Source organism: Clupea harengus, chromosome 6, assembly GCF_900700415.2.
Source record: "Clupea harengus chromosome 6, Ch_v2.0.2, whole genome shotgun sequence".
Taxonomy (NCBI): domain Eukaryota; kingdom Metazoa; phylum Chordata; class Actinopteri; order Clupeiformes; family Clupeidae; genus Clupea; species Clupea harengus.
The window spans coordinates 12,202,522-12,219,256 of record NC_045157.1 but is presented as its reverse complement, the minus strand read 5'-3'; the positions used below and the strand labels follow the sequence as shown (position 1 = coordinate 12,219,256).

The 16,735-nt window shown below is 41.9% G+C and overlaps 2 protein-coding genes across 2 annotated transcripts in view; both read right to left on the bottom strand.

The window, feature by feature from the left end:
• Positions 1–2: 2 nt before the first annotated feature.
• Positions 3–10,766, bottom strand: LOC105899802 (receptor for retinol uptake stra6-like). Its single transcript, XM_012827024.3, has 17 exons — positions 10,438–10,766; positions 9,708–9,774; positions 8,590–8,675; positions 7,006–7,145; positions 6,688–6,854; positions 6,045–6,164; positions 5,264–5,331; positions 4,998–5,077; positions 4,578–4,639; positions 3,962–4,124; positions 3,566–3,641; positions 3,269–3,402; positions 2,858–2,975; positions 2,353–2,454; positions 1,750–1,913; positions 1,496–1,633; positions 3–1,082 (listed from the first exon to the last, which is right to left on the bottom strand). The coding sequence occupies exons 1-17, from the start codon at positions 10,518–10,520 to the stop codon at positions 814–816; spliced, it is 2,037 nt and encodes a 678-aa protein (XP_012682478.2). The 5' UTR covers positions 10,521–10,766; the 3' UTR covers positions 3–813.
• A 4,094-nt stretch (positions 10,767–14,860) lies between these two features.
• Positions 14,861–16,735, bottom strand: part of LOC105899792 (multiple epidermal growth factor-like domains protein 11) — a 31,143-nt gene continuing 29,268 nt past the window's right edge. The window contains exons 21-22 of the mRNA XM_031569830.1: positions 15,329–15,544; positions 14,861–15,089 (exon numbers count right to left, since the gene is read on the bottom strand). Of these exons, the coding sequence (XP_031425690.1) occupies positions 14,926–15,089; positions 15,329–15,544 (380 nt within the window). The 3' untranslated portion in view covers positions 14,861–14,925. The remainder of the gene's footprint in view (positions 15,090–15,328; positions 15,545–16,735) is intronic.

Here is a 16,735-nt window from a genome sequence, read left to right as displayed (position 1 = left end):
TGTTTAAGGGAGGTAAGTATTTTATTGAGCATAACACAGGTGTGATTTCATTTTATAACCCAAATTTATATCACAGTACAATTTATTTGTGTGTTGTAATGCCAATTTTTTTTTTTTCTTACAGACCAAAGCAGCAGATTGATACAACATAGCAGAATCGGTGAGACAGTTAAGAGCATATGAAAAACAAAAGAATCTGAGGAAAAGCTATTATTTTAGAAAACATGGACAAAATACAAATTCAGCACATTTATACCAACAGCCAGTGCAGTTTAATCAAGCATGTGCAATTCTTAGCGCATCATAAACATTTCTGTTTCTCACAGGAAATAGAAAAAATGCTGCAAGTGTACCTGGTGCAGTTTTGCAGTAAAATGTAAAATGTCCTGTAAAATGTGGTCTTATCTCCTTTATTTCATCATATAACCTGTGTGATCCTGTTTATTCTATCTGAGTAAACCTGTCTGTAAATACAAAAACAGGATTTTGTGACCCTTGCAGGAGAGGGTATTGCTGACACAGATAAAGAACCAATGTAATCTTCTAATATTGTACAATAATACAGAAATGAGTGATGCACAGATATCCCACAAGCCTTCTCATACACCCAAACATCCATTTACAGAATCATTAGAACAGGATTTATAAGCCCTGCCATGTCAAGACTTATTGATAAGGCTGGATTTCCATGATAGGATTGATCCTCACACTGGACTCACTATCCACTATCCAGACAACCACGCTTGGAACCAGTCCGAAATCCTGATCTGGGAAGCCAGCATTCATTCATTCATTAGGCTACATGTAAGGTGCTCAATTTGTGGCTGGGTTGTCGGCAGTGGCGGCGGCGGCGGCCTTATCAGTCTCCTTCTTGCTGCCTTCTTTAGAGCTGCGATTGAGGGTCCCATTGATGGTGCTGTCGGAGGCCGGGAGCTGGAAGTGTTTGCGGGAGCCCAGCAGGGAGGGGTTGTTGACCAGTGTGAGCAGCATCTGCCAGTGGTGGCGTGCCCTGCGGGCGCAGGAGGCCTTGCTCTGCCGCTTCTCCTGCTGGACCAGCGGGATGCCCGGCTGCAGGGAGCATGCTGATGAAGAAAGGTGGGGAGACAAATTAATGGAGTGAGCCTCACTAGTAGTAAAGACTACAATGCGTTCATTTGTTTATGGTTTAATAACGATAATTTAATCATGAACAGGTATTAATTAAGTCATGTTTAATTAGCTAATTTTTATGTATACTTTATTTAGGCTATGTATATGTGTTTGGGTCTGTGTCCATGCGTGACTGTGTGTGTGTGTGTGTGTGTGTGTGTGTGTGTGTGTGTGTGTGTGTGTGTGTGTGTGTGTGTGTGTGTGTGTGTGTGTGTGTGTGTGTGTGTGTGTGTGTGTGTGTGTTTGTGTATGTATATGTGTGTGGGTCTGTGTTCATGCGTGACAGTGTATGTGTGTGTGTGTGTGTGTGTGTGTGCGTGTATAATGTGCATGAGCGTGTCCTCACCTTCTTCTGCATCACGAATCCTTTGTCCTGCGCTGCCCTCCAGTCCAGTAGAGTGCAGCAGCAGCCCACAGAAGGCTTTCATCACGGGATGAGACTGGCTCACCTCCACCTTCAGGTAGTTGGTATAACAGCGGTAACCTGAGAACAGAGGAACAAGATACAGTAGCTGACACCACCAGCAATACCCTGCAGTTAGCCCTTGAGTGAAGGCGGGGTGAGTTGTAACACTTTTCTTTCATTCATATAGCCCTGACCTGGATCAAAGATCTCTGATCCGCGGTTCAGCAGACTGATGTCCAGACGGCCCATGTGGATGATGTTATACAGTGCAGTGACGACCATCCTCAGGAGTCCAACCACCACTCCCACCACGATGTTTAGCAGGAAGAGGAGATAGGAGAGCAGGAACAAGCCCGACCTGCCATTGAAAACTGGGTTAGAGTTGTAACTGTACTGTTTCTTTTCAAACATGAGAGAGAGGAGATGCCATTTTGAAAATCAGGACAGTCGCGCAACATACATGGGTTTGACTCTGATTCAAATATGCACTTCAGAAAAATATCATCTTTTAGATGATGGCAAATGTATCTCCCAGCACAGACTTTGAAACAAAAGCGGAAAATATTTAAAGGAATGAAATAGAAATGATTCAGAAGTAACTGAGGGTCTTTGTTCATGTGATTTGTAATGAATATCCTACATTTATGTGCCTGACTTAAATATTAAAATATATGGTAGTTCAATGATTAGTGAAAAGACTTGTTTTCTTTTGTATTGCCTGAAAAGCTGTGCTGACTAATGCATTGACATAGCATGGCAGCAGTGTGTGTTGTTTTGTCTGCTATGTGTCACAGTACCTGTTTTCCAGATTCCTGGTTCCTGCATCCTTTTTGACAAAGGCGAACTGGGCAGTGACATGCTGGATAGCCACAACCAGGAACAGCATCAACCAGAGCGGCCTGTTAGATAAGCAAAACATGCCTTATGATGCAGCATCAACCAGAGCGGCCTGTCAGGTAAGCATAACATGCCTTATGATGTACACCACCTGCTCAAGGCCAGTGCATTTTGTAATGGTCCATATGGTGCACTTAATGTGTGTGTGTGATTGTGTGTGTGTGTGTGTGTGATTGTGCGTAATGGCCCATATGGTGTACTTATAGCGCAATTTTTCATTTGTTTAAGGTCAGTAATAATATCAAATATGGTGATGTTCCATATGAGTCTATAATGCAGGAAGTCTCCATCCGTGTGTGTGTGTGTGTGTGTGTGTGTGTTTGTACATGTGCAGGGGATTCAGGAGGTGGAAGCTGGTATGGGTTGCACAATGATTCACATTGTTTATGTGTCCGTTTAACTCACCAGAGCATGCCAAGAATCTGTAAGAACATGAGATTCTGACCATACAGGATGGGGATAATGACCAGGAAAACCAAAAACAGGAACCCAAGGAAGAACACCAGTGTCTGGATGGCCATGGCTGTCAATCCAAACAGGACAGATACAATAGTAGACTTATAGCAAGGTGAAAAGTCCATGGTCATAAATGGACATAAATGTGTAGTTAACAGACCTTATCCAAAAAGATAGAAGTAAGCAATTGGAGAGAATGCTACCCATGTTTTTCCAAACGTGACCATGGTTACAGATAGAGTACATAACACTGAAAAGTGCCTTGAAGTAGTGGTTAGTAAATTGACACTAGAGTTATACTGGGCCCAAACTGATATCCTCCATGCAAGTCAAATCTAGGTAGGATGAACGATACTTTACCAAGACACATAACCGCAGTCTGAGAGCCGATGAAGCCCATCCAGCTAACAATGCCGAAGTGAGTGATGCAACTCTTCCTCCTGAGGTTGTATTCATTGTAGATGTGCCCCCTGTACAGCTCTTTCAGGTTGGCCCTACAGGAAGAGCACTTAAAGGTCATCTGTAGTTTGGCTTGTGTTATACGCTGCTAACATGGGTGGGAGTTTACTTGCTTAGTACTCGAGTCACGTTGCTAAAATGTACAATTTCACTGTATAGAAATTCACTGAATTTGTCAGCAGGATAGAGGGGGGTTACCTGTGCAAGACCATGGACCTCGTGAGCATCAGAAGAGAGACCAGACCAGATAACGTTGCTGCACAGAGGTAGCAAACTGCAACACAAGAAAACACCACAAAACAATCAAAACAATCAACAATATGAATCTGAGGAAAAGTATTGTTCATATGTACTATTCACATGTACTTATAATCTCGTAATTGGAATATGTAGTGTAGTCGCAATATAATCTCCCTAATCTATGTCCATCAGAGGTTTCTGAACAGGCGTGCCTTGTCTTTGAAAAGAACCAACTGCCCTGTTGAAATAGATGTGATACAGTTGATCGAGTCTGATATATCAGATCATGCTTCCAAAACTGCGGGAGTGTACACTTCCGTGTGAGTCACAAAAGGAGTAGATGGAATAACACACTTTCCAAACACCAGGTGTAGTGGATGACAATTTTGACCACTTCCTGGCGGTCCTCGTGCAGAATAATGTTAAAGCCCAGCAGGAGGAAAGCGATGTCCTCATTAATGCCCGCACGCACAATGTGCAGGATAGGGATCACAGCGCAAATCAGCAGCAGCATCACCTGGAGACGGGGAAGACACCAGAGCAGACATTAGATGGATGAATGGATGTATTTATATATGGATGGGTGGGTGGATGGACGGGTGGGTGGATGGGGGGATGGATGGATGGGTGGATGGATGGGTGGATTGATGGGTGGATGGACGGGTGGGTGGATGGGTGGATGGATGGGTGGGTCGATGGACGGGTGGGTGGATGGATGGGTCGGTGGATGGATGGATGGGCGGATGGATGGATGGGTGGATAGATGTCTAGATATATGAATGTACTGAAGCTTTTATTTTACTGCTGTATTTATTCTGTCTAGTTTGATGAAGAGCACAATGCTTGAAATGTTATATCAGTCAGATTTAGATCATTTTGTATAAGAGGTTAGTGAGGGACCACTTATTCCATTTTGGATGGTGATTCAGAGTAGTCCTTATCAGAGCTGAAGGGACATTGAAATAATTACCTGGTACACTGCCATGAAGCATACAGCTCCAGAGATGGCCAGTTTCAAGGGTAACCGGAAATCTGAGAATGCAAAGTGCAGAGTCTGGTTTGCATTCACTCGTTTGAAAACATAATCAATCCAAAGAACTCAAGCTGCTTCAACCGAGGTCAGTCTTTCTTTTGCTTCTATAAATAAAAGCTTCTGAATCTGAGGTTTGTTGCAGTTTTGGCAAAGTATGACGTTCGGGTGCCTTAAGCCCAAAGCTGATTTCAAGTCATACATTTAGGATTGAAGCTCTATTCCACATATATTGACAAACAAGGTACGGCCACTATCAACAGTAAATTGTTAGACTGACATTATTCCATAAAGGAATAATCTAGCGTCAGCCACTGGGCACGACTAAAGAAGATGAACACTCTGTCCTATCAGATTTACCTTTCTCAGGTGTGTACACATACGACTTAATTGCTTCAGAGATCCTGTCTGCTAGAGAGGCCTTGTCTTTGCTTGCAGGGCTATGACACAAAACACAACAGTGTGGTCAAATTCCATGAAGTGTATTATTTGACACATAATAGTGCACAATATCAAAAACCTTTGCATTACTGATATACTGTTTTCATGGCAACAGTCTCCATAATATTTATATTTAAGCATATTTAACCAACTAGCTTCTGTTTTATGAAATAAATGTTCTTCACCTTGTTTTGGCAGGTCTTTTCTTTAGGAGTGACCTCACATATTCTTTGTAATAGTCATGGTTTAAATCCTGAAAGGGTATAAAACAGTAAGGCATATGTTGGAAGTAAATTTCTCAGGCGTCCTCAAATGATGTCATATATTGACAGTGACATGCTCTGGACACAACAGTTTCAGTCTTACTCCATCTGAAGAACAAATGAAATAACTGAAGCAAAAGCAAGCAGAGGAACAGAGACAGACAGAGAGAGAGAGAGGGAGAAACAGCGACAGAGAGAGAGAGAAAGAGACAGAGAGAGAGAGAGAGAGATTGGAATGGCCCGTGAGAGAATGACGGGACCATTGAGGTTCTCCCACGACTTGTGTAACGGTATAATTTATCCCTCCAGCACAAAACATAATCACCACATTGTTGTTGTATTTCTTCTCTAACTGAAGGGAAAAGCAGCAGTTTCCCTTAGTCTGAGCAGTGACGTCTCTTAAACCAATTATGCAAAGCTGCTTATTATAAGTAGTGTGGAGGCATGTTTGCTAAAGGGAGTTCATACTCCACCAGTAGCTGTGCTGATCTAGCACGAGATCTGTGTGAACTCCACATGCACAACCGCACCATCAAAACTTCAAGATACATTTAAAATATTGTCAATTTGCTATATATTGTTGAGATCCTTAAAGTTGGCAGAACATTTCAGATCAAATGACAAGAGCAATATTAAAGAATAATAATATATTATATATAATAATAATAATAAATAGACAAATTCTTGTATCAAATACACAAACCTCACTGGATTTTGAATCACTGTTCGATCCCTTCAGGAGAAGCAGAGGATACTGAAAACCAAGGAATGCAAAGCAGGCCATCTGGGGAAGGCTGTTCAGCAGACCATAGTACTTATACATCTGTAGGGCAAAGAGAGAAGGGGAATCAAGAAAGACAATTAAAACGCCTGAATAACATAAACATGAATAAGAACATTTCAATTAAATTGTCATAGCATTAGATCATCATGGTCATCACTAAATTACACCGAATTAATTTTATACAAAGGCATCATGATAGAAATAGTTCCGCTAGAATTTCAGCTAAAAGGCGTATATCCCCAGTACTTGATCCCCAGTACCATGACCAATACGCCCTCTTACAAAATCGATTTGGATGCTCACATATACATTCTCTACTTAGCGGGTGATAACAAAAGGAGATATGTAGGAGATTTTAGACAACTGGTAAGCTACTAAAAAGCATGCAAAAGCCTTGCAAACATCCAGTCCAGTCCAGTTGGGACTAAATAAAAGCTTGCTAACATTCTAACTGGCGTCTTTTGGAGGAACGGTTATACTGTGAACCATAAAAACAATGAGCTCAGATGTCCTCATATTTAATCTGACTGTAGCTTCTACACAGATGTTTCTCATGGCTCACCTCTGGTGTTTTGGGGCAGTCATACTTCTGCCAGCAGAGAATGGCCAGGTGCGTCCAGGAGAGCACACTGCCCAGCACGTAGCCCAGCTTATTGCGCAGGGTCCCACACACCAGCAGAGGGTAGTAGAGAAGCGGATAGTAGAATATGGACATAATCTTCCACATTTCTGGAGAGCAAACAGGGGAGAGTCAGAAACCACATTAAACGATCCAGCAAATATCCACTCTGATGGCAGTGGCACTAAATTTAGTTTATTTTTTTTTACAGATTTAGTTCTTCTGTTTGATGAGGACGTTTGATGTGTCTGTTTGTCTAACCTTTGAGTGCAGGCGTCTCATCTTTGGTGAGGGGCAGTGGGACAGGATGAATGACCAACACACACAGCTTGCAGAAGAGGAGAATAAAGGCTGCGATGACTAGACCTCTGTTTTGCGTGTGGTCCAGGAAGTTTATTGGACTGCAGTGAGTAGAAGAGCAGTGTGTGACTGCGTATCACTCATCAGGAAGCCATAGCCCCCGCTAAAATATGTGGAGCATGAGCATTCACTCCGCATAGTCTTATATTACAGTGTGCATGAATTGCACAAATGCACTGCATTTCGTTGGCTTTATACCCATACTCTGCAATAAAGTTTAATCTAATCTAATTATGACACCATATAAATTCACAAATGTAACATACATGTCTATATATGTCTCTCCCCCCCTTTCTCTCACTCTCTCTCTCTCTCTCTCTCTCTCTTTTTCTCTCTCACTCTCTCTCTCTCTCTCCCCTTCTTTCTCTCTGTCTCTCTCACCTATTCTCTCTCTCTCTCTCGCTGCTCTCTCTTTCTCTCTATATATACAGTGGGGAAAATAAGTATTTGAACCCTTGCCGATTTCGCAAGTTTGGCCACTTACAAAGAAATGTGTGATCTATAATTGTAATGGTAGGTGTATTTTAACAGTGAGAAATAGAATATCAACAAACAAATCCAGAAAACTGCATTTCATAACATTTATGACTTTATTTGTATTTGATGCAGAAAATAAGTATTTGAACCCCCAAGCAAACAGCAAGAATTCTGGCTCCCAATGACCAGCTGGGACCACAGTCACCAAGAAAACCGTTGGCAACACACTACGCCGTAATGGTTTGAAGTACTGCAGCACTCGCAAGGTCCCCCTGCTCAAGGAAGCACATGTACAGGGCCGTCTGAAGTTTGCCAATGAACACTTGAATGATTCTAAGGAGGATTGGGAGACAGGATGTGGTCAGATGAGACCAAAATCAAGCTCTTTGGCATCAACTCGACTTGCCAAGTTTGAAGCGGGGGAAGAATGCTGAATATGACCCCAAGAACACCATCCCCACCGTCAAGCATGGAGGTGGAAACATTATGGGCTTGAACCTCATTCCCTCATTCCCTCCCATTGAAAAGGCAACCTTAAGGATTTGGAGAGGATCTGCAAAGAGGAGTGGACCAAAATCCCTCCTGAGATGTGTGTAAACCTGGTGACCAACTACAAGAAAAGTCTGACGTCTGTGCTTGCCAACCAGGGTTATTCCACCAAGTACTAAGTCATATTTTGCTAGGGGTTCAAATACTTATTTTCTGCATCAAATGCAAATTAAGTCATAAATGTTGATATTCTGTTTCTCACTGTTAAAATACACATACCATTACAATTATAGATCACACATTTCTTTGCAAGTGGCCAAACTTGCGAAATCGGCAGGGGTTCAAATACTTATTTTCCCCACTGTATATAGACAGCAGCTAACACACATCAAACACATCAGACTGCGTTAATACATGGTTTAATCCCAGCTAGCTGCTGTCTCCAGATCAGATTTGCTGGTTCTGTGGATGTGCACCACCCCAGGGCCAGAGCCACATGCCGCCCTAGCAACCACTTACTTGAAGATGCTGGGAGACCCCCTCTGGAAGCTCTGGCACATCCTCTTGCTGCGGGTGGCCACGGCTAAGATCAGCATCGAAACCAGCTGCAACACAACACACATGCCCATGTGAGCGGGCCAACACACACACACACACACACACACACACACACACACACACACACACACACACACACACACACACACACACACACAATGCCCATGTAAGCAGGCCAACACACACACACACACACACACACACACACACACACACACACACACACACACACATGCAAAGACATGCACAAAACGAGAGATACAGCAGATACATATGTTTACATACACACATCACACAGTATGAATGAAGTTTCTATCTCAATCAGAGCATGCATTGGAGGATCTTTGTTGAGGATGTTAGTAATAAACTGAAGATTGCCAATAGACACACAATCTCCTCATACCCTAATCTGTTTTATGAGTGAGTCAGAGGAGGCTGACTTATGACCCCAAAAGTGTAACGTGGCACTTAGATGTCAGTTTAACCTGGAAATGTGCTGATCACTCTACAATTCAAAGAGCACTAGACTCTCACAGTAGGCTAAACACTTGCAAGCAATGCTGAAAAGCTGTGTTTCTTAACCTTTTATTTTAAAATTCCTTTAATACCAAGTTTGTACATGGGTCAAGTTATCTGTATTTTTATGTGAAGTGGCAGCACATAAAATAAAGACCCTTATATCCCTACCCTATCACTTTTACGTAATGTTACACAATGTAATTTGTGTCCCTCTGCCTCACATGCACACTAGGCCACACAATACTGCCTAATCAGCTGAGGAATTTTGAGATGTAGCGTGTGAAACATGTATGCAAATGGAATGTTCATGTGAGTCCAGCCTGCTATTTCCATGCATGGACATAGCGGCTCTAAAATCTGAAATTTAACAATCTAACACAATTCTGCTTGTTATCAGTTTGAGAATATTTATATAGGGTGAATTTACTCCAAAAACTGTAGGCAAATGAAGGCTGCTATTGTATCATGATGGTAAACTTAACAAGCGGTTCCTCTCACAAATGACTCTTTCACTTATAATATATAATCCACAGTGGCAACAGTGGCTCATGGCTACTCACTGAAATGGCTGCGATGCATATGTGGAAGAGCTGATCGTCGGCCGTGGGGTCACATGGTGGAACCACTCTGGGGGTGACACAAGATTTGGAAGAGTTTGAGCTGCGTTTGTGCAAAGCTCTTACACAAAGAGGCTTTTCAAGAGGGGAGAGCGGAAAGTGTGGAGAGCTTTATTTTGGTCAGAATCGAATGGACTCTTATCACTCCAGATTTGATAGGTATAATGTGTCCATGCCATGGTGATGTCTTACAGCGGGTGATATTCTGACACCCATCACACCAATAGCACATTTAACCAGTGTACCCAGTATGTAGTAGTATGGTTTTAAGTGCTTTAATGTCATGCCATTTTTACAATTGACATTAAAGATGTAGAGCATCCTCTCCATAAATGGATTTAAGACTTTCAGGTGGCTAGGGAATTTGTCACATGTGCCATATTCATCATAATTTAGTTTTGGAGGCACTTTCCATCAAAGTTTTTGCTTAGTTCTTTCCATCAAATCCCATTTCAAACACTCATTTTGGACACAAAATAGATTACCATCACAAAAACAACAACAACAACAACAACAACAACAAGAAATCCAGAATATACTGATGGATACTTGCACACGAAGAAATATTAGAAAGAAAACAGGGTACTCTCTCAAGTGCACTTCAACTAGTTTCGTCAGCAGTTAGCCTGACTACACCAAATGTTCAGTTTTTAGATATTTACTCTGTACTCACTCTATAGGTGTCTTGGTGGGTTCCAAGTTGTCGGAGTACCAGTCAGAGTAGTCAGAGTAGTCAGAGTAGTCGCTGCCATTCATCCTGTTTCTTCTTCTTCGGTGGATCTACAGTCCTTCAGCAGTTGGAGAGGATGAGGAGGAGGATAAGGACGTGTTCCTCTGTTCGTGTCAGTGCACCGCCTAGCCTGAGTGTATGTGCGAGAAGGTGACTGAGAGCATAGGTGGTCCACCCTTCTGTGTTTGAGTGTGTGTGTGTGTGTGTGACAGAAACAGAGAGAGAGTGTGTGAGAGCAAGGGATAGGGAGCAGTGAAATGGTTTAGACTCTGTGAATGTGTGTGTTGCGCATGTGCGTAGAAGCTGTGTGTGTGTGTGTGTTACTTGCTGACAAAAGTCTCAGTTTGCTCAAACTGCACTGAGACTTATTACAACTCTACCAGATTAACAACCCTGCCAGGGATTGGTTTTTGCAAATAAGAAGGGGGGGAGACGAGACCTGTATGTGAAAGTGAGGTGTATATAGTAGAGTAGTACACATATGTTACACAAAGACTTTATACACTTCAGCAGATATTAAACAGTGAAGTGAACGGGGGAAAAGACACAAACACTTAAAAGTAAGCGTTAAAAATACAGCATAACGATGTTGAATGGATCACAATGCACTTGCCTTTTATTGCTAACTTGCTAAATTACATGTGACCTGCTGGACTGAGCTCGGAAAACAACTCTGACTTGATCTGGACGATGGCGATTATGAAATGTGTATCCACTTTGTTGGTCCGCATCCTTCTATTTTGCATCATCTCTTCAAACCATATTTAAATTTACCACGACACCACGACAGATAAAACAACTTCTGTGGGCTTCCAGTGGTGTAACCCCCCCGCCTAAAAGAAAACCCCAACCCAGTGTTTCACAAATGGATTTACATAAATAAACAATAAACGGCCCCATAAGCCATTGAAGAGTGAGGCTGAGGCTAGGGTGTCTGGTGACTAACAGTGGAGGAGTTGCACCTAAGCTGTGGCCTGAAAGGGCCTCTTTGTGGGGTTGTGTAATGCTGCAGAGAAGGAGCAGAGCAGAGGTTAGCCCCTTGTTAGCCTCCACATCTTGGAGCTTATGAGGCTTTGGACATACATGCAAAATTACATCAAGATTACATTAATTAATTCTTTATTCCCACGCCTGGTGAATGCTCAGTGCTAGTGGCAAGTGTTTGTTTTATTGAAATTAAACAAAGTAAGACATACAGAAAATAAAATGATGACAAAAGGGTAAAATGTCACAGAGGTTTGCTATTAGTGTGGCATCTGATTCCAGATAAATAAATACATTTATATAGTAATAGTAAATGTCAGTGGTAGGGCTTTCAAAAATCAGAACGGTTTAAAATGTGCACAAATTGTGTATATTATGCATATTATTCTACATAATTTTTCTGCCAAGCTAGACTAAAGTGGAATGTTTCTTAGTAGACAGATTGATGAACAAGACTATTGAAACTTGTGGAGTACAGATCTGTCCTATAGGGAGACTGCAGCGGCTTCACCACCGCTAAATGTAAACTGCTGTAAGAACTTAAAGTGACTGAACACATGAAATGGAGTTGGATTGAGTGTATATTAATCAGCTTTTGACCAATATTCTCATGTCAGTAGATCCAGATCACCAGATCTGAAAGAATAAGAAAGGCTGAGCAACGTGATTTTCAGTTCAGAACTCAGTGTAGCTTCCAGCTTGGGATCTGATTTGACGTGATCAAGAAAGACCATGAACTCACGAGGCCTAACACACTCACACACACACACACACACACACACACACACACACACACACACACACACACACACACACACACACACACACACACACACACACACACACACACACCTTAGGTGTTAAACTGAGGGGTTTTGAGTGTGAGAAAGAATGTGGAAGGCCAAGCCGTGTGTTTGCGTTTGTGCTTGTGTCGCTCTCTCTCTTTATGTATGTATGTGTGTATGTGTGTCGCTCTCTCTCTCTTTATGTATGTGTGTGTGTGTGTTTGTGTGTGAAGGAATACTAAGCCAGTAGTGGAAAACTACCACTAAAAATATACTACATGTTGTTGTCACATGAAGTGCCAACCTTGAGTATAAGGATCATTATCAGTCTTTATCAGGATCATCAGTCAGGATCACCCTGAGCAATGCATTCTTAGAGGCCTAGTCAAGGCAGGTGCCAGGGAAAATCAAAACGAATAAATAAGAAATACAAATTCTGCCTTTGGTTAACTTAATGCATTTAAATTCCAATGCAAATTGACAACAGCTTTATATTCATCCAACATTAATAGTATCACTCCCGACAGAGCTATTTGTCGGGTGTACAATGGTCATATAAATCTGCCTACAGATGGCGCCATTTAGCCATTCAAATCCAGAATTACAGACAAGGCTTGTAGTCCTGGTTTGTGGGGACTGGAGACCGCCAAGTGCAAAAGCCAAAAAGCCATTAAAGAGTGCAGGTATCCACTAGGAGGGGGAGCTAAGGAGCACAAGCACACACTGAGAAAGAGCGGAGAGAGGCTGAGAGATAAAGCCACAGAGGAAGAAAGCGGAGGCAATCAACTTTTGAAGTTCAAATGTGTTAACTATAATGACAACCAACTAAATGAACAGTAGATGTAAGGGTCACTGCAGGTAGAGGATGGTGCCATTTATTTTGGGGCTTCATCTGGAAGGATATAGAGATGGAGAGAAGGGTTACTGGAAACTGTGTCAAAGTAAGAGTGATGCATTTATGCATGAGAGAATAACTGGGATTGTTACTGCAAAACTGTAAATCAGTGACACAAATAATAATGATAAAACACAGTTTCAGGTATTTGAGCACTGTGGTGTCTTCAGGGTAAAACTGCATAACCAGGGTGGGAATGAAAGTATTGAAAATGTCACCGTTTAGAGCTAGCACACTAAAACCAGTCGCACTAATTTATGAACACATCTTAAACCATCTGTGGACAATCTTCAAAGATCCCAGATCATATCTTTTGTGTTTACGAAAATGAAGTGTCAGTGCAGACATGCATGACATTTTTTTTGCCATGGTTGGTGATAAAGATGATTGTACACCACTTCAAGAGCATATTTATTTACATTTGTTTAGCGTATTCACATAACAGGTAGGTATTGCGCAGTGTTTTACAGGTGGGAAACTCACAGTATTGTTCCTCAGACCAGTAGCATGCACCAACTCTTCTCGAGGCAGAACAGAAAAATAGTCCAAGGTAGCTTCTCCCAGACAATAATCTTTTTTGTGTGTGGTAGTGATGAGGCTCTCTTTGACAAAAAATAAAAGTAATGAAGATCAAAACCACTTCAGATCTTTCTTTTGACTATCAATACAGCAAAATATAATTTTGGCTGTCGTACAGTTAGTGAGTAGCAGCGGACCTCGTGTGGCTAGTAGGGACATTATGTTGAGGGGACATACTGTACTGTACACACTTGGCATGAAAAGACCTAACATTTGTTAACAACCACAATATCCATACACAGTTCAACATGCTTACTAATTATCTACACAGCAACATTTGTTAAGTAGACAGACACTTGAACAGACACTTATTGTACCGTTTTTAAGAATACAGTACATATGAAAAAGCAGGACAAATGAGAACAAAAATAGGTCCTGGATCCAAAGGGATCTTTAAAGTGTAAACAGATAAATTCATTTAAACCTACAAAATTTGAATCTCACAAACTAACAGTGGAGAGAGGAGGCAGTGTTTTGAGATTTGAGTCCCTGACCCATGATTTTGAAATACGCCACAGGAATCTTGAGATATTCTCCTCTTTTCTTTCCTTCATCAAAGAGGTTCTCTAGAGTATTCCACTGTAGCTCATCAGAACACCATCATACAAATGTCATTTTTTTTCACGTTTTTAATATTAACTTTAATATAACTGCAAAATATGTCAACTTATTATTAAGTAGAAAACCGGTTCTTTGTTGAACTTCGTTAATAAACAGAATGTACATGTCCTCCGGTATCGATTAATCCATCAGTTTCGCTCATCCTCACCGATCCATTCATATAACTGGGCTCCCTGGAGATCAGCTCATATACTGCTGAACTGCTTGTTTTTTTTCATGTTCACTCACTGAATGAAGAAGGGGCCTCGGGTAAAACCTAGGATCTGTGGAAACCGAGGATCTGAATGTTCATCTTCAAGAAACGGGTCCTACATCCCCCCCCCCCCCCTCAAAGATCAGTTGTGCTGCAAGTCCAGTGTCACAAACACAGTCAAAAATAACTGCAGCAGAGCATTAGGTGAAGAGAGAAAAAAAGATCAAAAGAATGAACCAGTCTGACTGGACCCCATTCTTCTTTTATGAATGTTGGAGGAGGGTGAGAAAGGCAGGTGCCTCTGTCCTCTATAGCATGTGCCTCTGTCCTCTATAGCATGTGCCTCTGTCCTCTATAGTAGGTGCCTCTGTCCTCTATAGGAGCGAGCTGGAGGGGCTCCCGGGGCCTGGGGGACTGGTACGCATGGGGAGAAGGTCATAGTGACTCAGGATGTGGCTGTTCCGTGGGAGGTCGTATGGACTCTGGAAAATTCCTGAGCTGATACCTCCACATGGGGATAAGATGCTCACAGTGGGCTCTGAGACAGAGAGAGCGAGAGAGAGAGAGAGAGAGAGAGAACAAAGAAGAGAATAGTGAATAGAGATTTAAAATAAGATGGGTTAAAGGGTTTTAAAAGGAGATGGTGTGAGGACTTTGATTAATTTGATGTTCAAACACCTATGCCATGGGAAGATAAAAATATTTGCATCTCAGTGTTTGAACTTAAAGTTGCCATATGCTGATCTTCAGAAGTTAAATAAAAGTTGATGAACTCACCGGTGTTGTAGACGTTTCTGTTGGTGGTGACAGTGACAGTGGCAGCGGCAGCGGCGGCGGCAGCCATGTTAGCACAGCATAACTGCTGTTGATGGGCGGGCGACTTCATCTCCACGTAGCTGCTCTCTGAGTGTTTGCATGGAGGCTCTGAGATGGTGGCGTATGGACTCTCACTGCTGAGGGAACACGTGCTCGACACGGAGCTCTTCATGTAGTCTGGCGAAGAAGAAAGAATAAAAATGACACACTGATGCAAAACAAGATCATAGTGTCATAGTGTCATCTGCATTGGTCATGCATACGTATTCACTTTTCTGCTCCAATAACAACTGCTTTATGTATTGATTATTCAGAACTCAGAATCTCTCTCTCTCTCTCTCTCTCTCTCTCTCACACACACACACACACACACACACACACACACACACACACACACACACACACACACACACACAAACACACACACACACTCACGTGCACATACAAAAACACTGCATGCTACATTAAACAGTCAGCATATCCATACTCATGTTCTGAGTACAGATCTATTCCATCATACACATGATGAAGGAACGTGACACTCAAGTCTGTTAGTGAAAGTTCAGAAACCAGCAAGCAGGAGAGAGCAGGGGAAACCAGAGTGCAAGAGACCTGTCAACACACACACACACACACACACACAAGTGTGAAGGGACAGATAGGATGATACAAGAGGCCACACCTGTGGAGAGACACACACATTCATAATTGATCAAGAGAACTGACAAGCATGACATCTGGGTAGAACATTTTTACAACACATCGTATATAATATCCATGGAAAAAACAACACATCATATAGACTACACATGGAAAAAACATTTATCAATATCAAGAGCAAGGACCATAGTACAGCACTGAACATTAATTCTAAAGGGCATTTCCAATTATAACCTCTTTCATGAAGGTAAGCTACTGTAAAAGAAGACTCCTAAAACACAACATATGTTCCATACATTTGCTGATGTAGAACCCTATTTGCACTTTACTATGCATCTTACAATAACCTGCCTCAGCTTAGATTTATAGATCATTCACACACACACAAAACAAGATTTGCCATACATGATGTATTTATTGATGAGCTGCCTGGCAATTCCTCATGATTATTAACACTCAGCATGTCCAGCCTAATGCTGTCTACCTGCTGATATCATGATAATTTGGTTTTATTAATACCATAAGCGAAATTAATTCCTCACAGATTGAATGCAATGGGCTTATAAAAGTGCAGTTCAAAACCTAAGAGTATTAGAGTGGACAGAGATCTCAACTAGGCACATACACACACACACACACACACACACACACACACACACACACACACACACACACACACACACACACACACACACACACACACACACA